At 39.7% G+C, this 25,231-nt stretch overlaps 1 protein-coding gene and 1 pseudogene across 2 annotated transcripts in view; both read right to left on the reverse strand.

Annotated features, from left to right (window-relative positions):
- Window positions 1–25,231, reverse strand: part of ACADSB (acyl-CoA dehydrogenase short/branched chain) — a 63,498-nt gene that overhangs the window by 9,648 nt on the left and 28,619 nt on the right. Inside the window, exons 2-8 of one of the 2 annotated variants that reach the window (XM_027770103.1) lie at window positions 20,562–20,660; window positions 17,177–17,336; window positions 13,129–13,229; window positions 9,380–9,586; window positions 8,670–8,840; window positions 6,527–6,652; window positions 3,753–3,845 (exon numbers count right to left, since the gene is read on the reverse strand). In XM_027770103.1, coding sequence (XP_027625904.1) covers window positions 3,753–3,845; window positions 6,527–6,652; window positions 8,670–8,840; window positions 9,380–9,586; window positions 13,129–13,229; window positions 17,177–17,336; window positions 20,562–20,660 — 957 coding nt within the window. The remainder of the gene's footprint in view (window positions 1–3,752; window positions 3,846–6,526; window positions 6,653–8,669; window positions 8,841–9,379; window positions 9,587–13,128; window positions 13,230–17,176; window positions 17,337–20,561; window positions 20,661–25,231) is intronic. The other variant, XM_006143927.3, reaches the window with a different exon arrangement.
- Window positions 20,686–23,741, reverse strand: LOC102491389 (F-box/WD repeat-containing protein 11-like; annotated as a pseudogene).

The raw sequence follows: 25,231 nt of genomic DNA on the forward strand, positions 1-25,231 counted from the left end.
CATTAGAACCATCTGGGGAACCTGATTTAAAAAAGTACTCATGCCAAGCCAGTAGGTGGCGTGGTGGTTACGGTGCTCTACTCTCACATGGCTGACGTTTCGTGTTTGACATGGTGGCTTGTTTTCACATTTCCCCTCTCTCCGATGAGCACACGTGCATAAAGCAACTATTTAAAAAAACAAAAACAAAAACAAAAACAAAACACCAAACTTATGCCAGGGTTTAAAGCTGAATCAAAATCTTGAGACCAGAAAGCATAGGAAGCATGGTCTAAATATCAGCATCTGAAAAATTTCTTAGGTGATTTAATGTCTAGCTAGGATTGAGAAAAAATGATAGAGAGCATCTAGTAGAAAGATTAATTTACACGCTTGAAGAACAAATCAGGATGTGGTGACAATTTTAGCTGAACTGTCTTATTGCTAACCAATTTCCATATCTATTGAACGATTCAAGCTTAGAAATGGTTTCTAAATTTCAACATTAGCTAGCCATTAAATCACTATCTAATTATGTCAAACTATGTAGGCTTTAGAAAAGGAAAAAAAAATCAATAGTTAAAGCTTTGGGGGGAAATGCCCATAAATGTATCAATATTTCATTATTGTTCATTCACATTTTCTTTTAGTCTTCTACTTTGAACTCTCTGGAGAATAAAATATTATGTTAAAAATTAAAGTGGCAAAAAAATATTAAAAGTGAGGTGGCAGACTAGCTTTTGGCTATAAGATGATGTCACTATACCCTTGTAACTAAAGTTTAGAGTACGTAAATATATTCTATAGTGACACAAAAAAGTGAAATGATCTGTTGTCAATCAAAACAGGCTTTTCCATTTCAGTAAAATGTTTCCATTACAAATCCTGAAAAAAACAATTCTCTCTAGCTGCAGGGTTTTGAGAACAGATGCCTTCAGTTCACTCTGGTATATGTGCCTCTTCTCTGAAAGGCATCCACTGAGACGTAATAACTACCTGACCTTAACTTTTAATTAGGTTATAAGATAACTTGGAGTAATTAGACTAAAGCCCAGGCTGTGCATTTTACTGCCAGAACATCTCTATATTATTTATATGTCTGGGAAAAATGAGATCCAGTGCTGTAGTTTTTAATGCCATATTTGATCAAGTTAAATCACAGAAAAACCCAAAAAAGAACAGTTAAACTAATATTCGCTAGTAATGTATTGTCTAGCTTTGTTGGAGACCTGGATTAAGTTTTGATGTGAGAACAGTTTGTTAGCAAAGTAACAATACCATACAAAACTTAGAATAATAATTGAAAATGTAACTATTCCAATAGCCAATATATATGTAATAGCTTAAAAAATCTACGAGCTTGGGACCAGCAGTTAGCGTAATGGCTATGTCGCTGGACTCCCACGTAGTCGACCGCGGTTCGTGTCCTGGACCCAGTGGCTTAAACCTCACGCCGGGTGTGTGTGTGTGTGCGTGTGTGCCCAAGATCCTGAGAGGAGAACAGAAGAGAAGGGAATGAGGCATGGCCATCCCCCCCGTGGGGTGATTTCTTGCTTTTCTTGCTTTCTGTCTCTGTCTTTCTCTGTCTCTCTGCCTGTCTGGTGAGCGCACGCGACCTATAGCAAAAACCTCTCCGAAAAAATAAAATCTACGAGCTTTAAGTTCTTACATTTTATTTTATTTTATTTTATTTTTATTTTTATTTTGGAGAGATTTTTCCTACAGGGCGCATGCGCTCACCAGAAAGACAGACAGAGAGAGACAGAGAGATAGAAAGCGAGAAATCGCCCCCCAGGGGGGATGGCCACGTCGCAATCCCTTCTCCTCCGTTCTCCTCTCGGGATCTTGGGCACGCACGCACACACGCCCAACGTGAGTTTAAGCCACCGGGTCCGGAACTCGAACCGCGGTCGACTACATGGGAGTCCAGCGACATAGCCATTACGCTAACTGCTGGTCCCAAGTTCTTACATTTTAGACACTCATTGGTTAAAAATAACTCTTCAGGGACCAGCAGATACCATAGAAATTACATAGCTGGCCTCCCACATGGCTGATCATGGTTCAAGTCCCAGACCTGGTGGTTTGAGATTCATGCCAGGCACGTTTGCATGTGCCCCAAATCCTGAGAGGATTATGGAGGAAAAAGGAATGTGGTGTGGTCATCTCCTCTGGGAGGTTATTTCTTGCTTTGTCTCTCTCTCTCTGGCTAGCACACACATTCTATGGCAAAAATCTCTAAATCTCTAAATAAATAAATAACTCTTCAGAAATTATGTAATTTGGGGACAGCAGGTGGCATGGTGGTTAAGGTGCTGAACTCACACAAGGCCAACTGTGGTTAGAGTATTGGACCTAGCAGCTTGCTTTCTCACTTTCCCTGTCTGTCTCTGGTGAGCTTGCATGCCCTGTAACAAATTAAAAAAAGAAAAAAAAGACAAATAAAATTAAATAATTTTTTAAAAAAGAAATAATGTGATTTATAATAAAATAAAATCTCTTACTCATTTTACTAATCTAGAAAATAACTGTATCATTTAATATAAAAATGTAATATGCAGTTTAACGGGCAAATTTGGTGAAAAGTAATTGTGGTTGTTTTATTTCATGTGTCACAAAAAAGTTGGATGATTTCCACATGCAAAACACTAGGCAAGAAATCTTTCATTATCTATAGATTAGAGACTCTTACTATACAGTAGAATAAATGTATTTATTCTTTTTTTAAGTTTTCTTATTTGTATTTCTACAGAGAGAGAGAGAAGCACTCTCACTAGGGTGCCATCACACTACAATCACCTTCTCCCTCTGCCACCCTGCTAGCCAGAATCTTGGGAGTGCATGTGGCATGTCCCAGCTAGACTGGGGATCTGAATCCACCAACGGCCATGTGACCTTCAGCATTGCAGAGCAGCATGCCTGGACCTATTTATTCTTTTTTAAAATTTGGTGAATAATTATTTAATTTTATTTATCTTTTTTTTTTTTTTTTTTTAAATTTGTTACAGGGCATGTACACTCACCAGAGAGAGAGAGGGAAAGTGAGAAAGTGAGATGCCAGGTACAGGACTCAAACCATGGCCCTCCTTGTGGGAGTCCACTACCTTAACCACCAGGCCACCTGCTGGTCTCCCCTATTTATTCTTTTTTTTTTTTGGAGAGCTTTTTGCTATAGGGTACATGAAAGACAGAGACAGAGAGATAGAAAGCAAGAAATCACCCCCAGGGAGGATGGCCATGCTGCAATCCCTTCTCCTCCATCCTCCTCTCAGGATCTTGGGCACTCACGCATATGCGCCTGGCATGAGTTTAAGCCACCGGGTCGGGGACTCGAACCACAGTCAACTACATGGAAGTCCAGCGACATAGCCATTATGCCATCTGCTGGCCCCTCCCCTATTTATTCTTGATTTAAAAAATTTCCAGGATAAATTCCATGCTTTAGAAAGTTAAGATTTTTAAAAATGCCATATTTAATTTACAATACATTTCAGAAGTTATCAGTCCAGGTATTAGATGATGCTTTATTGGTAATACTCTAGTGCTCTTGAAAACTGTTACCACTAAGCCATTATTTGGTTCTCTACATACTTACATAAATGATCAAAGTGGAATCCAAAAGAAATCATCAGAAATCATCTTTCACCTCACGTAAGGGAAGGGCGCCATCTTGTGTTCACAAACTTCCAAACACTTGGTCTGGCTGTATTTTTTCTTCTACATATTAACTGAATCAATGGAGGACATTAGGTAAAAGCTAAAATTTTACTTACCTGTGCAGCTATTCCTATTCTACCTTCATTAAGACTCCCGATAGCATACTTATAGCCGTGTCCAATTTGTCCCAAGATATTGGCTTCTGGAACCTGAAAACACAAATGTGCATGTATTTCTCAATTTAATTTGACAAACTTCACTTTGATGATACATATATGTAATATATATATATGTTTTATATATATGTGTGTGTATACACACACACACACACACACACACACACACATATAAATATTTAGAGGGGTTTTTTTTGTTTCTTGTTTTCTTTCTTTTTTGGAGGGTTTTTTTTTGTTTCTTGTTTTCTTTCTTTTTTGCCCACAGGGCAGGTATGCTCATTGGAGAGACAGGATGAGAAATCATCCTCCAGGAGGATGGCCACACTGCAATTCCTTCTCCTTCATTTTCCTCTTGGGATTTTAGACGTACATGCAGGCATGCCTGAAGTAAGTTTCAAGCTGCCAGATCTAGGACTCGCACCACAGCCAGCCATGTGGTAGTCCAGTACCTTAACCACTACACCTGCTGGCCCTGATTATGTATTTTTAAATGTATATATACTCTTGATTTGTGTGATATTTCTCTATCACAGTACTAATGAAGTTCCAACGAGACTGTCTTCTGGCATCTCTGTGTCTCCCTCCACAGTCGTGTCCCCTATAGCTCTCCCTCCACTGTTTCCTCCATAGCTCTTTGAGGGAATGGATGCTTATCTACGTGGCTCAGTGTTGCATCCTTCAAAGCCTTGCACAGGCCACCAAATGAATCCAGAAAAAGGGAACCTCATACAAATCAGCAGTAAACGAATAACAATCCCTCACCCCGATTTTCATTTGTACGCTACAGTATAAGATAATGTATTAGGAACCACAAAAGATATGTAAGTACTGGCAAAAGCAAGCATAGGAAATTCTTCTTCTGTTGAGATTATTCATTCTTATAAAAATCAACTAAGTTGTGTGTGTGTGTGTGTGTACACACATGCATGTGTGTATGAAAGAGAAGGAGGAAGAAGGGAGGAAACAGCTGTTTCTTCATAATTAAAAAAAATTAAGACTGGGACCAGCAGATGGTGTAACAGTTACATCACTGGACTCCCACACAGTCAACTGTGGTTCGAGTCCCGGACCCAGCAGCTTAAAACTCATGCCAGATGCATGTGTGTGAGTGTGTGTGTGTGTGTGTGTGTGTGTGTATGTGTGTGTGCACGCGCGCATGCCTGCCCAAAATCCAGAAAGGAGAATGAAAGGATTGTGTCGCGGTCTACCCTCTTTGGGATGATATTTATCACTTTCTGTCTCTGTCTCTCCGGCTAGCACACACACCTTATACCAAAAACCTCTTTAAAAAAATAAATTAGGGGCTTGTGGGTGGCATTGTGGTTGAGGTGCTGGACTCCCACATGGCCAACGATGGTTTGAGTACCAGACCTGGCAACTTGCTTTCTCACTCCCCCCTGCTGCTCTGTCTCTTCTGGTCAAATTTTAAAAAAAAGAAAAGAAAAGAAAAGAAATAAAAAAGAATAAGTAAAAATAAATATTAAAATAAATTTAAAAATTAAGACTAAGAACAACTGAAAAATACACATAGCTTTATAATATGAGCAGTTAGAAGAGGGAACATGGCAAAATGGAGAAAGGAAACACAAGTAGGAAGAAGGAAGCTAGGTGGGGCAAAGCAGTTGAGATCCATGACATGGCCAAGATGTCCCCAGCACTCCACTAACACCCATGTACAAATATGAAGCTGAGTGAGTGGTAGGACACCCATCACAACCTTTCTTACCTGTGTACAGTTCTAACACATCAGCCTTAGCACTTTGGCAGCCTTTCTTCCCTCCTTTTTCAGAGACTTAATCCTAAAGTGTGGGCTGCTGCCTCTCACTGAACAACATCCCCATCTTGTGGCCTTTGGTGTACTGACACCAGACTTCCTTCTCTAAAGCTATGTTTGGTTGGCAAGTATCAAGCTTTACAAGTACAAATGGGGGACCAGCAGTTAGCGTAATGGCTATGTCGCTGGACTCCCATGTAGTCAACTGCGGTTCGCGTCCCGCGTGTGTGCGTACGTGCCCTAGATCCCGAGAGGAGAATGGAGAAGGGATTGTGGCATGGCCATCCCCCCTGGGGGGTGATTTCTCGCTTTCTGTCTCTCTGTCTCTCTCTGTCTGTCTGGCGAGCACATGTGCCCTATAGCAAAAACCTCTCAAAAAAAAAAGTACAACTGGTTCAGAAGTATGTAAGTTATAAAATAAAAATGAGATTAATTCTTGGCATTTGCTCTTAAGGCCAGTGTTGCTCAGCAGAAAGGTTTCTACTATTAGCGTAAACTCTTGTGGAAAGTACATTTAGTTGTGACTTAACTAAGAACCTTATTCAGGAGTTTTGCAAGATACTCTCCTGTGCATGCATACAGCCACTTTAATATTCTGATACCTCAGGGCCAGCAGATGGCATAGTGGCTAAGGCACTGGACTTCCACATGGCCGACAGTAGTTCAAGTTCTGGACCCGGCAGCTTGAAACTCATGCCAGGCATGTGTGCCCCAAATCCCAAGAAGAAACTGGAGGAAAAGAGATTGTAGTGTGCTGATCCCCTCTGGGGAGTGATTTCTCACTTTCTCTCTGTCTCTCTCTGTATCTCTGGTGAGTGCATGCATCATATAGCAAAATTCTAAAAAAAAAAAAAGTATTTTGACGCCTTTCTTGCACTTCTCCTATTGGTTCCACACATTATTTCTATCAGTCTTTTACTAATTATTCTAAGATACCCACCTTGACATTTTCAAATGTTAATGGGCAGGTCGAAGAAGCTCTGATTCCCAGTTTGTTTTCTGCCTTCCCTATATGAAAGCCTTCAGTGTCACGATCTACTAAGAAGCAGGTGATTCCTTTATATCCCTAAAAAGAAGATTTAAAATGTTATTAAAGGGACCAGCAGGTGGCGTGGTGGTTGGGGTGCTGGACAGTCCCACATGACCAACTGTGGTTCAAATACTGGACCTGGTGGCTTACTTTCTCACTTTCCCTCTCTGTGTGTCTCTCTCTCTGGTCAAATTAAAATAAATGAATGAATAAATAAAATTAAATAAATAATTTTTTAAAAATGTTATTAGAGGGACCAGCAGTTAGCATAATGGCTATGTTGCTGGACTCCCACGTAGTTGATCGCGGTTCACGTCCCAGACCCCATGGCCTAAAACTCATGTCGGGCACGTGTGCATGCACACCCAAGATCCCAAGAGGAGAACAGAGAAGGGACTGCAGCGTGGCCATCCCCTCTGGGGGGTGATTTCTCACTTTCTGTCTCTCTTTCTCTGTCTGTCTGGTGAGCGCATGCGCCCTATAGCAAAAACCTCTCCAAAAAAAAAATGTTATTAGATTTGTAAAATACTTTTTTTCTAAAGAATCTGAAGTAAAAAGAAAACTTAAAAACTAATTTTAGTAATAAATCTAATGGACTAAGAAATGCAACATATGGGGACCAGCAAATGGTGCAATAGTTACGTTGCTGGGCTCCCACATAGTTGATGACCATTCAAGTCCCAGATCTGGCAGCTTAAAGTTCACACCAGGTGCATGTGCATGCATGCCCAAAATCCTGAAAGGAGAACAGAGAAGAGATTTTGAGGTCGCCATCTCCTCCGGAGGGGGTTGATTTCTCACTTTCTTATCTCTCTTTCTCTGTCTCTCCAGAGAGCACACGCACCCTATAGTAAAAATAAAAAATAAAAAAAAGAATTTCAACATATGTAATAAAAATAACGTATAAAAGTCATAACACATTTTTGCCTAGAAAAACAAAAAATACATCATGACTCTTCTGACGATCCACTCTAGAAAAACAGGAATGAACATGAGATCAAAAATCAAGAATTTTATCATTTCTTTTAGTTTTACTTTCTTTTCTTTTAATTTGCTAAAGGGCTTGTGTACTTGCCAGAGAGACAGAGAGTGAAAAAGATAGTGAGAAATACTTCCCAAAAGGGGATGGTCATGTTGCAATTCTTTCTCCTCCATTTTTCCTTTTGAGATTTTGGGCGCCCATGCATACACGCCTGTGTGTTTTTCAAGCTACAGGGTAGCTTGAATTGCACAGACAGCCACGTGGGATCCAACCACCTTGACCATGCAACTGGCTGGCTTCTTTTACTTTTCATCATGCTTTTTGAAATTAAGGTTACACTACATGATTTAATGATCATGAGAATTATGTGTTTTAAATTTAATTTTATTATATACTTTAAACTCTTAACAATTTAATTAAAATACTACAATAGTGAAAAGGCAAAAGATAAAATATATTTACCATTTTGCTATGTTTTTATTTTCCAGCTGAGTAAAATATTCTTAAAACTAAACAGATACTGGGACCAGCAGTTGGCGTAATGGCTATGTCACTGGACTCCCATGTAGTCGACCATGGTTCCAGTACTGGACCTGGTGGCTTGGACTCATGCCAGCGCGTGTGTGTGCATCCCCGGGATCCCGAGAAGAAAATGGAGGAGAGGGGATTGCGGCATGGCCATCCCCCCCGAGGGGTGATTTCTCGCTTTCTCTCTGTCTCTGTCTTTCTTGTGAGTGCACATGCCCTATAGCAAAAATCTCTCAAAAAAAAAAAAAAAAAAAACCTAGATACATAAATTGAAAATATGAAATTTGATAAATTAAAGATTAGCTTTCTGTATAACATATTAGGAGATAAGTAATAAATCGTGCTTCATGTCATTAATAGTTATGTCAATATTACTCTTAGAAGGTTAATAAAAGAGTGAAAAGATTTCAGTTCAAGTGTAAGATTTTCAGTGCTAGAGAATGAAAAATTTAAGTTTTTGTTCAAAAAGGAAATGGAAGGAGAAAAGGAAAAAGAATGAGAAAAAGTGAGAGAAAAAGGACAAAATTTTGTTTTCAAACTTACAACAGAAGGGTCTACATTTGCCATCACCAGGAAGAGCCCTGCATAGGCAGCATTGCTAATCCACATCTTTGACCCATTGATGACGTAATAATTTCCCTTTTTATCAGCTCTGGTCTTCAATGCAAATGAGTCGCTACCTGCTCCAACCTCTGAGAGGCAGAAACTTCCTACCTACACATGTAAGGGAAAAAAATTCCAAATTAATAACTGTATCTATACAATGTATAATAAATATTTATGGCATAGTGAACATTTATAAATGAACCGTTAGCTATTTTTTAAAAAGCCTAGACTTACCAAAAAAAATAATAATGGTATTCTGACAGCATTATTTTCTAAAACATACCCTATTATTTGTTTAAAACAAATATAAAGACTTAAGAACACATAGTTAAGTTTATTTAAATAGATTTTAGTAATTAAAGTAGAAAGACAGCACAATATAAATTAAACCATGAACAAAAGTATTAGAAAAATTATTAGGACAAAAAAGGAAATAATTTTATTGTCTGATGATTACTCTCTAGAATTCCAACTGCCACGTGAGAGGCAGAGCGTATTTTTCTAGCAACATTAATTTACTAAGCACCATTTGATTAACCGATGGGGCTGCACTGGGGTCTTGGATAATGAAGTCAACATTTTTCTTTCTTGAAACTAACTTAACTTAGAAAAGATCAGATCCATCTCAACCACTTGTTTCAACTTACTGTTTCTGTAGTCAGCTTAGGCAAATAGGTGGCTTTTTGTTCTTCTGTTCCATGTTTTTTAATCAGTGGATTAATTACTGTGTTCTGGATGTCACACAAGACAGCCACAGATGCATCAACTTTGGCTAATTCCTCTATCACTAGGACAGAGGAAAAAAATGAAGCTCCTGTTCCTCCATATTTTGTGTCAACTTCAATACCCATCAGCTGAAGGAAAAACAAGAAACATAGATTAAGAAAGCTATTTTTATATGGAGAGATTTCTTGCAAGAACAAGTTCAGAAATAAAATGTTCTTAATTTAAAATTTTGTACAGTTATTTTGTTATAAGTAACAAAAATATCTATAGCCAATACTATATATATTTGCAAAAAGATGAAATTACATGTTATAATTTGTTCCCTTTTAAGATTCAAAAAAGGAAGATAAGAGAGGTAAAATGCTTTGAAAGGTAATGGAACAGAATAAGAGAATGTCTTAAATAATATAATCATCCTCTGATGGACTTCCTTGGTAAGAACTATTTGCCTGTTAAGAGACTGAACATGGCTGTTTTGGTTTTTCAACATATCCTCCTTTATATTTATTTCAATGTAATAAAGAAATGGAAGAAAGTTACCTACTCCTCAGTTGGAATGGCTTTACAAATATATTAGGTCATTGGGAAAGTCATGACATATTTTTATTTTTCTATGCAAAAATGCATCATGATTTTTATGATGACCTGATAGTTCCTGTTACAGATTTTTTGTTACTTATAGTAACTTCTGCACACTCACACACAAAACTTTTGCAGTGCTCCGTTTTTAAATGTCCTCATTTCAGAAAGAGAATCTGTACACTTGTAATTCAAGATCCACAGCTGTTAACAGATAAAAAAATAACACTCCTATTCTCTCCAGGCACTCGTGGGATCACATGGTGCTGCAGCCAGGACTGTGCCTGTTTTGCTTTAGGATGAAGGAAAAGGTGCTGTTATGAAGGTAGAACCACAAAGGGGGATGATTAAAATGGTGAGAGAACCAGAACTGACATTCTATGAGGAAGAACTAAAGGATGTAAGTGTGCCTAGAGACTGAAGAGGTCATAATTATAGGAGCATAATAAATTCAATGGCCGTCGGAGACACTGCTTTTCTCTTAAAATGTCACTCATTTCTCCTAAAGTGGAAACATTGGTTTTGTTAGCTACTATGGCAGGTGACCAAAGAGCTGGGACAATGGAGCTGGGAGGCAGGCTAGGCTACATCTAAGCAGGAGCAGTTTAAGGAGATGGGTAGAGAGGTGCAGGCAATGGATCACCCTGCAGACAGCCCTGACTATAGGAGCTATCCCTCAGAGAATGATTTTCAACATGAAACCATAAGACTTCTCAGAGAAGCCTAGAGGTTCTGCAAACAATGAAGATGAAAACCTGGCTGAGAAATGAATTCACAGAGTCTACCTGTCTTACTGAACTTCTGTTTGATCCACTGTGGTTCCACCTAAGATTCCATTTTCTTAAGAGTTCTATTGTTAAAGTTAGAAAAATCACCACTACATATACTTTAAAAACTGGTTAGGGCCAACAGGTGGCACTGAGGTTAAGGCAGCCAGACCTCACAGGCCAACTGAGTAGTTCGAGTCCTTGACCTGGCAGCTTGAAAAGCATGCCACATGTGTGTGCATGCATGCCCAAAATTTTGAGAGAAGAATGGAGGAGAAAAGACTGCAGAGTAGCCATACCCTCTGAGGGGGCGATTTTTTCACTTTCCCTCTTTGTCTCTCTCTCTCCATTTCTCTCTCTCTGTGCTTCTGGTGAGTGCATACGTGCTTTAGCAAACTGAAAGAAAAAAAAAAAAAAAGAAAGCCGATCATTTTTAGGACCAGCAGATGGTGTGGAGGTTATCATGGCTGAATACAACATGGCTGAATGAGCAGTTTCAGTCTCAGACTTGGCAGCTTGAAAATCATGCAGGCACGTGCACATATGTGCCCAAAATACCTGGAGAAAAATGGAGGAGATGGGATTTTGGTGTGGCCATCCCCACAGGGGGAAGGGGGCTATAATTTCTCATTTTCCCTCCCTTCTCTTTGTCTCTGTCTACAGTGAATATACACATCCTCCAGCCAAAAAAAAAAAAAGAAAGAAAAATTAAATTCTCACCCTAAAATTCTAGTCCTAATAAAAATAACTTTTATTAAAAAGCTAGCCACTTTAAAAATGGAAGAAATAAAACTATCTAGATAAATGGCAAAGGTTATTTTTTTCAAAGAGGATGACAGACAAGATGTAGGCTAATGGCTCTGAATAGAAGCTACTAGTACAAGATGTCCTTTGTATTCAAAATAAAAAAAATAAATATCGCTTCACACCTATGGAGAAGAATGAAAATCGTGAATAAGTGCAATGAGTTTTAAAAACATTCTCCTTGGAGCCTCTATGGTGATAACCTCTTCCTTCTGACCCAGCCACAGCTAGCTATTTCATATGCTGAGCTTTCCATTAAAGGCCCCATGATTTAAGAGGCTGGAAATCTGTTGTCCTGGTTAATGTGGAACTCAGACACCGTCTCTGCTTCTGAACTGACTCCACACATAGGGATTCAGGAAGAATATATACTATATTGTGAAATTCTACCATCTGAAGTCGGGTTTCTTCACTACGGCATTATTGAGCCAGGAAACTCCCTGTAGGTGCAGATGTTCTGTGCACTGCAGGATATTCAACAGCAGTTCTAGCTCTGGCACACCCCAGTTGCCACAACCTAAAATGTCTCCAGGCACTGTCAAAAGTGGCAAAAACACTCCTGGTTAAGAACCACTGGTCTAGGGCCCAGCAGACAGTGTAATGCTTATGTCCCTGCCACATAGTTGACTGAGGTTCGAGTCCCAGACCCAGTGGCTTAAAATGCACTCCAGGAGTGTGCGCATACATGCCCAAAATCCCAAGAAGAGAATGGAGGAGAGGGGATTGTGGCATGGCCATCCCTCCTGGGGGGTGATTTCTCTCTTTCTGTTTCTCTGTCTCTTCAGTGAGTGCATACACCCTGTAGGAAAAATCTCTCTCTAAAAACCAGTGTTCTAAAAAATAGTCATTCTCTCATCTCCAACCTTAGTATTTAGTATTTCCAATCTAAAATGTTAATTTAATTTTTTCTCTTTTTTTGGAGAGGTTTTTGCTATAGGGTGCGTGTGCTCAACAGAAAGACAGAGACAGAAAGCAATAAATCGCCCCTCTGGGAGGATGGCCACACTGCAATCCCTTCTTTCAGGATCTTGGACATGCACGCACACGTACCTAGCCTGAGTTTAAGCCACCAGGTCTGGGACTCGAACCGTGGTCGACTACATGGGAGTTCAGCAACATAGCCATTACGCCAACTGCTAGTCCCTCGATTTTTAAAAACCTTTAATGTATGGGATCAGCAGGTGGTATGGTGGTGAAAGTGCTAGACTCCAACATGGCCCACTGTGGTTCAAGTCCCAGACCTGGAGGCTTGCTTTCTCTCTTCCTCTCTCTCTCTCTGCATGCCCTGGAGCAAATTGAAAAAAAAATTTTTTTTTAATTAAATTAAATAAATAATTCTTTTAAAAAATACTTTTATGTGTAAAAATATTAATTATGGAATCAATCTAAAAGAGAACACAAATAATTTCGACTAGGAAATAGTTCATTAGCTATCATTAAATATTTTAATGTATACATACATTTTAACACTGGAATGAACTTATCAAAGTTTAGAATTAGAAGAATTAAAAAATATATACCCCTTGTTGAAATAATCCTTGTATCACAGATTCCTCCATTTTTGAATTTTCATCCATGGTTGAAACCAAAGGAGCAATTTGTTCCTGTGCAAATTTTCTAACTGCAGGAAAAAGAATTAGGGATTAAGTCTGTATTTTTGTGGTCGTTATGTTAATACACAGAGCACAGCAGCTCATTAATAGTCTGCTGGCATAATTTTATTTTTTAACTAATAAGAAAAAATACACACTGGTGCTCTTCTTGTTTTCAAATGGAATTTATGAAGTTTTCGGTTTTTTTTTAAATTCAGAAATGTTATTTCCCAACCCTTCTCTGTAACCCTTTATGACAATAAACATAATACATGTATTTAGTGCAAAAAAATAAATAAAACAGAAAACACAAAATGAAAAATGAAAGCCTTGCTCCCTGCCCCAAGCCTCTAATCTCTCTCTCCAAAGGTAACTAATTTTTCCAAAGTTTTCTTTCTGAAAACTTTTTTTGCATGTAATTTGTTTCTATTAGGTTGTCGGAAAAGTCATAATGTATTTTTTGCATAAAGAAATGTCATAGCCTTTCCAATGACCCAACATAATAGCTATACAAACACATAATTCTGTAATGTATATATGTATTATATATTATGTGTTTATACATGTATATATGTATGTGTGGGCATACATACAAGTAGTTCACTATGCTATCGTTAAATATTTTAGAGAGAACAGGGTTTCTCCACCTCAGCACACTTAAGTTCCATGGCAGATTAAGTGTCTATTGTCCTGGGCATTGTATGATATTTGGCAGCATCCCTGGCCTTTACCCCACTGGCTGCCAGTAGCACTCCCACTCCTAAGTTGTGGCAATATAAAAAAAAAAAAATGTCTCTAGATATTACTAAATATTCCTTGGGAAAAAAAAAATGACCATCAGTTGAAAACCACTATTCAAAACCTTTACAGTTCTTCACTCAAGTCTTCCATACATCTAGAATTCATTCTGATGAAAGTACCTTAACTTTACTACCACCACAGTACCAAATGCTGCAGATGGGTAGGCAAGGCAACTGCAATGAAATGAAATTTAATGCATATCAGCTTGCTCCAGTATTTATTTCTGCATAAGCTATTCCCTCTGTCGAGAACATTTACCTTCCCTTGTCTACTTGGCAAACTCCTCTTCATCCTTCAAAGGCATAGCTTAAGTCCTGCATTTTCTGCAAAGCATATGCTGACTGCTCTCACTTCCACTAACAAATTTCAGGTGCTCTCGGCTTTGTACATATTCTGTGACATTTACTATGTTACTTACTATTTTTAAAAATTTGCCCGAGTTTGTGTGTGCTCCCTAGAGAGAGAGAGAAAGAGAGAGAGAGAGAGAGAGCGCGAGAGCGAGCAAGAAGAGCAATTCCCCAATGGGGAGTGGTCATGCCACAATAAACGCTTTTCTCCATGTCTCCATTCTGTCAGGATTTGGGGTTTGTATACACATAGGTCTGGTGTGTTTTCAAGCCTGAGATTTGAATCACATGGTTGGCTATATGGGATCCAGCTCCCTTAACCCCTAGGCTACAAGGTCAGCTCCTACTATGTTATTTTAAAACTGCTGGGTCGTTTGAAAAGTCATGACTCATTTTTGCATAGAAAAACAGAAAAATACATCATGACTTTTCCGATGAGCCAATATTTTTGGGCCAGTCCCATGGCCTAGGGGTTAAAGGAGCTACATCTCAAATGGCTGACTGTGCACATAGTAGTCCTACACGTAGGTACCTTCAGAAACATGCAGGGCACACGTGTGTGCATGCCCCAAATCCCAACAGTATGGAGAAATGGAGAAGTGATGGTGGCGTGACCATACCTCACTGGGAGGTACTTTATTCCCATCTTAAAAAAAAAAAAAAGAAATTATTTCTTTTATTTGACTGTTATTGTTACTAGATTGTCAATTTCTTAAAGGCAGTGATTTTTTTTTTGTCCATCTTTGTTGCTTCTATGCTTGGACAAAGTAGGTAGTAAATGAATGAATGAATGAAAACACAGAACCAAGACATTCTAAGGAAGTCCTTTTGATTCATGTAAAATATTTGACCACTTACTCAGTTTCTTCCTTATCCACCCCAAACTCATTTACCTCAGAGACCACAACTAAAAGTTGAGAGAAGATGGGGCCAACAGGTGGCATGGTGGTTAAAGGTGCAAGACTCCCACATGGCTGACCACAGTTTGAGTCCCTGACCTGGCAGCTTGCTCTCTCTGTCTGTCTCTGGTCAAAATTGAAAAACAGTGATAATAAATGAATAGTTCTTTAAAAAAAAAAAAAAAAGTTGAGGAAAGCAAAGGAAAAAATATCTACTTATTGTGGTAAGCAGATATCTAAGATGATCCCATGATTTCCAACCCCTGGTGTAAATGTGTTTGTTTTCTCTCAGTTTTTCGATGTAAAATGAATCTAAATGCTGCTGTGAGGAGATTTTACAGACATAATTAAGGTTCCAAACCAGCTGACTCAGCAACAGGAAAATGATAGTTGGTGAGCCCAACTTCATTTGGTGATCCCTTCAAAGGGGAGGTGCTCTGACAGGGATTTGACCCAATAGGCAGTTACTGGTTTTAAAGAGGGAGGGGACCACATGGCAAAGAATACAGAGCCCTTGAGGCCTGGAGAGCAACTGCTGGCTGACAGCCAACTAGGAAACAGGAATCACAGAACTACAAGTTCAAGGAACTGAATCCTGACCCACGCCTGTGAGTTTGGAAGGTTCTGAGCACCAGATGAAACTGGATTTGAGAGCTCCAGCTCTCAGCTGACACCTTGATGCCGGCTTTGTGAGATCCTGAGTCTGGACTTGCCACACATGGACATCTAAGGTACAGAACTGTGAGCTACTGTGTATTATTTTAACCCATCCAGTTTGTGGTAATTTGTTACACAGCAATAGAAAACGAATACACTTACCATCCATATTCTCTAAGAACAACAATTTTGGTATTGTGCTACAGATTTTTTTTAAGTTTTTAACTATAGGGCACATAGGAGGAAAGTAAGAGACAGGAGAAAAGTGAGAAATCACCGCCTGGGGAGGAGGGGGATGGCCATGCTGTAACCCCTTCTCCTCCATTCTCCTCTCAGAATTTTGGGCAGGCATGCACACGTGCCCAGCATATTTTTCAAGCCACTGGGTCTGGTACCCAAACCAGAGAGTCAGCCACATGGGATCCAGTGCCTTAAACACCATGAGACCTGCTGGCCCCAGATTTTATTTTTTAAACAATTATCCATTTAAATCTTGTTTATCATAATTATAATTTTTTCAATTTGCTACAGGGTATGCAGAGACACAGAGAGAGAAAAAGAGACACAGAGAGAGATACAGAGAGAAAGCAAGTCGCCAGGTCTGGGACTCAAATGTGCCTGGCCATGTAGGAGTCTGGCACGCCAACCACCACTCCATCTGCTGGCCTGGCCCTAGATTTTCAATTTTGTCATAATTTTACACACACACACACACACACACACACACACACACACATACACACAACTATACATATGAATAAATGAATATGGGCTGCTTAAAGGTCTAGTGGCATAACACTTCTGCTTCTTGATTCAGAACACCTCTTTTAAACACAAGCATTTCATAATTAATGGTCAATTCAAAAGGCTATGTAAAATGCTAAAATCCAACTATCTTATAAAAGTGGAATATATCTGTACTCCTAAACTCTGCAAGGATATAATAACAAACCGATAATTAGGGTGTTTCTGACAAGACCTGGAGAACCAGGAAAAGGGGGTGAAAACTTAACTTTTAACCATACTAACTTTTATTCTGTTGCTGTTTTTTAAATCTTGGACATATTAGGTCATTGGGAAAGTCACGATGCATTTTTACACAGAAAAAACATGTCATGACTTTCCCAATGATCCAATATATTACTTTAAAAAAAAGTATGTCAAAAACTCTACTCACAAACTGACATGAATATATCTTTATATGTAATTTCATACTGTAGACCCAACTCATGACCAGAGAAATAATAAGAAGAAGTTGAGTAATTTACTTACCTGAGCTCTTTATCATCATTTCCTCATCGGTAAATGTTTGTAGTGGAGCAAAGGGTAGTCCATTAGTTGTAATGTTGAGTAGAGCTTCTGAATGGGAAGATCTTAGGACATGAGGAAGAAGTTTCCAAGAAGTCAGACAAGTTGGGAAGTTTCTTCTTAGCTACAGGAACAGTCCCCATTGAATAGGATACAATCACCAGAGAGACAGAGAGAGAGAAAAGGAGACAGAGAGAGACACACAGTGAGAAAGCAAGTCGGCAGGTCTGGGACTCAAATGTGGTTGGCCATGAAGGAGTCCAAAATTAGGGAACTTAGTACATTTTAAAATTTGCTTTTGAACATAAATACAAGTGAAATGTTATATATCTCCTTTATCCAACAATAAATTGTCCTAAATAAACAAATTTCTCAGATGATCAACTCCCCCCGCCCCAGAGTATTGCAATATTTTTTTTAAAGAGTATTGGCTTTGAATCAGTAGCTGAAGTAACAACTGCATGAAGACAGGTTAGGAGTCATGCAAAATACTCACACTTGGTTTACTCACATTACTTAGCAATTCATTGGACAAAGGTCAAACTTTTTGTTTTTTTATTAAGCACATTCCACAGTACAAAACTGTCAAGAATAACATCTGTACAATTTAACAGTTTCAATAGCTGTTCAAACACAAATTTATTTTAAACAGATAATTGGCAAACATAATTAAAGCTAGACTGTACCAGTGCTTTAAAACATGAATATAGCAGTAATTCACAGTTGCTCAGTATGGTTAGCAAAACAAAGTCAGAGTATGGCTGGGAATTACTATGATAATCCCAGAGAATCAGAATTCCTTGGATGCCAAAGTCCCCTGCTCTAATGCAGGAGGCACAATTCAAAGGTTGTGTGCATATTCGAAGGCCATGATCTCACAAGCAACAACAGGAACTTCTATATTAAACATGCAAAACAACAAAACAAATCCATTCATTCAGAAGAATTACCTTCTCCCTTCCCCCTTCCCTCACCCTGGGCCTTCCTAATCAGTTTGATGCTAAAACTTTAAGAAGAGTTGGTCAAAGTTAAAGCACTTTCATTACCACTGCCAAGATTACAGCATCCACCTTATGAATGGAGGTTTACTTTTTACACTTTGAGACTCGACCTCTCAAAACCAGAAATTAATTTAGTAATATTTGAGAGAAGATATATTTTTAAGAAAGGAAAAAGGAAACCTAAAAAGCAAAGCCAATAAACGAATACAAGAATCGCACATGTACACGTGCTGATCCCCACGCCATTCTCAAGGCAAAGGACAAAACAGCGAGGAGCTTCCCTTGAGTAGTAAGTAGCGTGTGCTTTTAGGGGAGGGTAATGGACAGGAGGTTGTCTATTGGTCCATCAAAATGTTATTGACATTCCTTGATCTTTGGAAACAATGGCGGGGGCAAATAAAAACCCACCATGAAACACGGGACCAGGAATGCTGACCACTTGGATGCCTGCCCTTTCCATGCATGGTCCGTGTCATTCACACATTCGGGCTCTGAAACACTCAGGAACTCTGAGACCCTGCTTAGGCCATAGCAATGGGAGACACCAGAGATAAGTGGATGGGATTCACGGGCTCAAGGACTCACACCAGGTAGGAGCGTCTTCTCTTCACCAGGTGCCTTGGAGCCAGCCTGACCTGCTCTGCAGGCTCCAATGCATATGCAGGCCCTGCTGACATACTGCCAAGGTCAGGATGCACAGATTAGAGAGTGCAAAACATGGTGAGGAGGACCTTCTTATTCTCCCTTCCTGGGGTCGCTACTGCACAGGAAAATGATGTTTGACAGTGAAGCCAAATGCACACTAGGGAACAGACCACTAGTACTCAGGAGTACTTAGAAGGAAAAGGACAACAAAAGATGTGAAAGTACCTCCTTACTGTATAAACTGCACAACAAATAAACCATTTTGTGTTAAACTTTAGAAATTACATTTTTTAAGGGACCAGCAGTTAGCGTAATGGCTATGTGGCTGAACTCCCATGTAGTTGACCACAGTTCCAGTCCCAGACCTGGTGGCTTAGACTCATGCTGGGCGCGTGCGTGCCCAAGATCCCAAGAAGAGAATGGAGGAGAAGGGATTGCGGGTGGCCATCCCCTGGGGGGGTAATTTCTCGCTTTCTGTCTCTCTGTCTCTGTCTGCCTTTCTGGAGAGCACACACGCCCTATAGCAAAAATCCTCTCCAAAAAAAAAAAAGCTATTACATTTTAAAACAAGATTCTCATTAAAAACACATATGGCACGCACACACACACGTGCACACACGTGATGACAACAAAATAAAAACATATATGAATACTGCAGGAAGGATTCTACGCCATCCACAACAACCCTAGTATCAGGTCCTTGAGCCCAGCGTGTGGACAAATGCGAACATACTCTATTGGTGTCACAGACATAGAGTGCCCTGATTCCAGCAACCTTGACTTCAACTGTTATGTACGTTATGTCTACATGTGGATGCAGTGTTTTAAATTAGGAGGCAAACACATATACAAAGGTGTCACTTTACTAAATATCAGGAGATGACAGGAGCACAGAGAACAGTGAATAAAAGAAAAGAGTGATATTATCTATTGGAAGAGAATATAACTGGCTTATCATTCTTTAAATTAAAAGAAGTTGGTACAGAAAAAAGGTGTGATCCAAAAATATTACTAAAACAATCCAGAGAGACTTCATTGTCCAACATGTTTCTAATACAACAAGTCAGAATTCATAATGACTTGGACAGTCAAAAGGAGAATGCTAACTTTTTTTTGAGAGGCTTTTGCTATAGGGAGCGTGCGCTCGCCAGACAGAGAGACAGAAAGTGAGAAATCACCTCCCAGGGAGGATGGCCACGCTGCAATCGCTTCTCCTCCATTCTCCTCTCGGGATCTTGGGCAAGCACGCACACGCGCCAGCACATGAGTTTAAGCCACTGGGTGCGGGACGCGAACCACGGTCAACTACATGGGAGTGCAGCAACATAGCCATTATGCTAACTGCTGGTCCCGTGAATTCTAACTTCTGAAAAGGAAAGCCTGGACATTAAGGGTAGATGTATGATACCCAAAATTTCACTGAAGAAGAATGCTGTTTCTTAATATTAGACCAAAGTGCAAAGCAATATAAATCAGAGGCTAAGTCTTCTCTTGATTTACTTCTGTAAAACAGACTGCGTGTTCCTCCTCCATGAACAATTTACATTTGAACAGTTAGATTTTTTTCACTGAGAGGGGAAGGAAATAGGCTTCTGTTCTACTTGAAGGTGGTGAGGCTTAAGATATCCTTCTCAAAGTAGAGCTGGAATCGGAGGTGAGAAGTGTCAGTCAGTACTTGAAAAGTTAGGCTGCTTTGTACCTACCCAGCATGTAGGGCCAATTCCAGCTTCATACCTCAGCTGTGAATGAACTCCGGCAGGCATTTCGTAGCCATATAGCCAGTAGTTCAAGATTAGGAAACCCTGAAGTGGGTGAAAGTGCAGACTGTTACCTGGAGATATAAGTGTATGTTCTGGAGGGAGAATGGATCTCATTCTGGGCACTGAGAGGCACATTTAAGAAATCCCAAATAAGAGCAGAACATCTGGTTTCTGAGTGGTAATTCTATTCCCAAGCGACAAGAGAGAGAATTAAAAATGGGTGATGTTGAGAAAGGCAAGAAGATTTTTGTTCAGAAGTGTGCCCAGTGCCACACCATGGAAAAGGGAGGCGAGTACAAGACTGGCCCAAATCTCCATGGGTGGAAGACAGGTCAGGCCCTGGATTTTCTTACACAGATGCCAACAAGAACAAAGGCATCCCCTGGGGAGAGGATACACTGAGGGAGGATTTGGAGAATCCAAAGTACATCCCTGGAGCAAAAATGATCTTCGCTGGCATAAAAAGAAGTCAGAGAGAGCAGAGTTAATAGCTTATCTTTAAAAAGCTACCAATGAGTAATAAGTGGCCACTGCCTTATTTATGACAAAATGGAAATGTCTCGCCTTTTTTTGTGTGTGCCATATTTTAACTTACCTCCATCAGAACTCAGATCATGAATAGCTAACAGGATATTCTTGTTGGACAATCCTGACTTAAGTAAGACTGGATTGTGGTTAAATGAATGTTGCTTTTTTTTGAAATTTTGATAGAAATTTCAGTTCAGTAAGTGCTATTACTATTTGCCCTTTCTAAAGATATAATTGGTAATTCATTAGTGATACTCATCTTTCTACAAAGATGGTGAATGTCATCTCAAAACCTACTGGAGACTGGTTTTTTACTTAGGCTTATATGTAACTAGTTATATGAATATATAAATGCTGAAGAAATCCCTTCACTTCTCAAAACTAAGCAGACTCACCTATGCTTTTATTCGTGTTAATTAACCTGTTAAAGCAAAGGCTAGAGATAAGGTAGTGATGTCTACTTTATATATTTGGTCATAACTCTACCAATCTAATTAGAATTCCCTGTATCCAAAATACTGCCTTTTACTTATTGAATGACATTTTAGTGTGGTTTCTGTATACTATCAAATAAAGAATATGTAACACTTTACATATTTTATAAATGATTTGTAAGGTCAGACACTTTTGAAAGTCAGTGTGACAAGATTTAGTAGCACATTAAATTTTACCTTTGAATTATATTATCTAAGTCAGACTAAGTTATATTTCAGGATTGTTAGACAACTGTTCAAAACCACATAGAAACTGAAGAACTACTGTATGTGTGGGATTGGTAATGATGATTTTGCCAATTTATTAGAAGGGTTAAAGTAGAGGAGATATACTATCAACATAGATTTGTAAATTATATCATAAGACGTAAGAATTAAAAACCAAATGACAGATTAAAAAAAAAGGAAATACCAAATAAAAATAGTGTCAACATGGGAGCTGCTGATGATGTGAAATTCATCCAGCTGTAGCCAAAACACATGTCCAGAATGTTCCGCCAACGTGCACAGACACAAGGTGCTGGCTGGGGCTCAAGGGTCAAGGGCAAAGTCCCTGAGGGCAAAGTTTGCAAGTCCCAAACTTTAATTTTCCAGTTAGCAGCCCCACTGACGATCCTCTTGTTATCAAAGTGGATGCATTGATCAGTTCTTCATGTCCCTCTAGGACTCTTAAATAGGTGCCACATTCAGTGTCCCATACGTCTAATGGTGTTATCTGAGGATCCACTGACAATGAGCCAATCCCAGGAAGAGACAGGCAATGCCTTGCATGTGCCCACTGAGAGTTCAAACAAATTCACAGGCACTTATGCTCCAGATTTTGATGGTCCTGTCACCCGAGGCAGACACGACGTACTTACCATCAGAATGTACTACACTGACAGCAGCATGGTGGCCAACCAAGACATGACGTAAAGTGATACCGGTAGCAGAAGCCATGTCCTACACAGCAATGGAACAATCTTTGGAACAGGTGACCGTTAGTCCATTGTTGAAGCGTACATGCAACACAGTCTCACTGTGGTGGATCAGTGTGTTAAGAACTTCACCTGTGTTGACATCCTAGATTCTCACTGTAGAATCTGAAGAGCCTATTACAATGACATGGTTGTCATACTGAAGAAAGAGGACAGAGCCTGTGTGTCCTGTTAGCACTTTCAAACATTCCAGGCTAGTTTTATCCCAAATCTTAGTGGAATTATCTCATAGGCCACTGATAACTTTTTTCATAATCATTCTGTAAACAGTAGACACCTTTACTATTTTTAGAGTGGCACTGAGTCCTCTGCAAGTTGTGTCGTCTACACTGCCAGTTAGATTCTATAATCTCTATATCCTGGATAATCTTTGGGTATAACGACCTATAAAATAAGTTGGAAGGGTCAGCTGTGGGTCTCTTCTTAAAACAGATCCCACCCTCTTCATTCTGAAAGTCCCTTCCATAAAGCATTCCTTCATTTGGCTTCTTCCAAAGCATTCCCTCTGAGATCACGCTCTACTATTCTTTATATACCATTTCTACTGCACACAGAGGCCTGGCATCCAGGTAGGAAAAGATGTTTTCTGCTATGTGTTCTAAGCCTTGCTCTGGTAAAGCAGTAATAAAGTCCTGCTGCAACATGGGCTTCAGGTAAGAGTTAATGTCTATGCTGATAATGACACATTCATGAAATGAGATGCTCCACAAACTCCACTTGATCTGATTCAGACCACTGGTCAAAATACTTAAAACACAAGTCTTTTTCTTTTTGAGAGTTTCCTTCTGATGACCTCTTTCTGGAGAGGATCACAAATGACATTACATTACTTATCTGCCAAAGACTACTTTTCTTTGGGGACACATCTTCATTTTGATCTTCCATAACTGAAGTGTTCTGGAAAATATTTTGTACTTCAGATCTGATGAATGGATCCAATGATCTGAAGTATCAATCCAGATTGAATGGGGGGGTATTCCCTTTCGGACTAGTTGGAAAAAAGACAGCAGTCGAGCATCTTCCAAGATTCTTTCCATTTAGTTTCCACTTTCTTTAACAAAATCCTAAACATGTACTTCGGTTAACATGGGCTTGATGATCTTGTCCTCAATCACTGAGTCAGGCTCCACTGTAGCCCGCCTCACTCTCCCAGTGCGCAGCAGCTAACAGCCCAGGTGGAGAAAGCCGCACAGGTGGAGGCGGCAATCGCATCCACTCCAGCTGCCAGTCCGCCGAGGCTGCCGGCAGCTCCCACACATTATCAGCAAGACAGAACTCTCTAGATGGAACTCATTATCCAAATGTATTTGCATTTCACTGACCTCTTCAATAGGCAAACCAGAATATAACACTGCTGGTGTCTAAGACATCACTGTCAAGAGCATTCCTACATAAGGGGGCATAGGCAATCAAGGGGTACAGAGTTCTCTGCCCTGCCCTGTGGGGCCCAACGCAGCTTTACTTTTGTGGTTTCCATGGCTAGTTATTTTTTTCCAGTTTTTATTAGTGAGATATAGTACAACACAAGGGTTAAGAGAACAGACTCTGGAGTTTGGTAACTAATAGCTATGTGATTTTGGGAAGTGATTTTTAACCTCTCAGTTTAAACCTCACAGAGTCTTGGTTTTCTTACCTGTAAAATTCAGAGACTAGCCTTCTGTAGTTTTTTAGGGATTAGTCAACTATCCATATCAAGGGTTTGTCATAGTATCTACCATACAGTAAAAGCTCACTAATTGTTAATGACTATTTCTACTACAACTACTAAGAACATAGTAGTGGTGGTGACCGTAATAGAAGGAATAGTGAGCTAGCAGGTGGTATGCATGGATCCCACATGGCCATCTGCGTGGTTGGCTTGGACTTGGCATCTTGAAAATCACAGTAGGTGCATGTGTATGCAAGCATAAAATCCTGAGAGGAGGATAGAGAAGGGAATGCAGTGTGGCCATTCCCCCGGGAGGTGATTTCTCACTTCCTCACACTCTCTCTGGTGAGCACACACATTCTAATAGCAAAAAACCAAAAATGAACAAAAAAATGACAGCCCAAGGGTCAGCAGGTGGAATAGTGGTTAAAGAGCTAGACTCCCACATGACCGACCACGGTTTGAGTCCAGGAACCAGTGGCTTGAAAATCATGCTAGGTGTGTTTGAGTGTGTGCCCAGAATCCTAAGAGGAGAATGAAGTTGAGAAGGGATTGTGCCATGGCCATTCCCCAGGAATTGATTTCTCACTTCCCCTCTCTGTGTCTGTTTCTCTCTCTCCAGCAAACACTGATGCCCTATAACAAAAACTTAAATAAACAAAAACGCTAACCCATGACATGGTGGTTAAAGCAGCAGGTCTACTGTGCAGTTCTTGTGTCCCAGACCCGAAGCCTTGAGAAATGTGGGATGCATGTGCAATATGCAGGAGGGAGAGATGAAGAAGGGACTGCAGCACGACCACGTCTCACTGGGGAGTGCTTTCTCCCTCTCCTCTCTCTCTGGTGAGCACACATGTCCTCTGGTAATTAAAAGAAAATAACACCCTTATACCTAAGTTTACCTTTAAAAGAAAGTCTACCATTGAGAAGCTTTAAGAAGTGATTCTTAGGGTAATACTTATTTTT

Source organism: Tupaia chinensis, unplaced genomic scaffold (assembly GCF_000334495.1).
Source record: "Tupaia chinensis unplaced genomic scaffold, TupChi_1.0 Scaffold000113_1, whole genome shotgun sequence".
Classification (NCBI taxonomy): domain Eukaryota; kingdom Metazoa; phylum Chordata; class Mammalia; order Scandentia; family Tupaiidae; genus Tupaia; species Tupaia belangeri.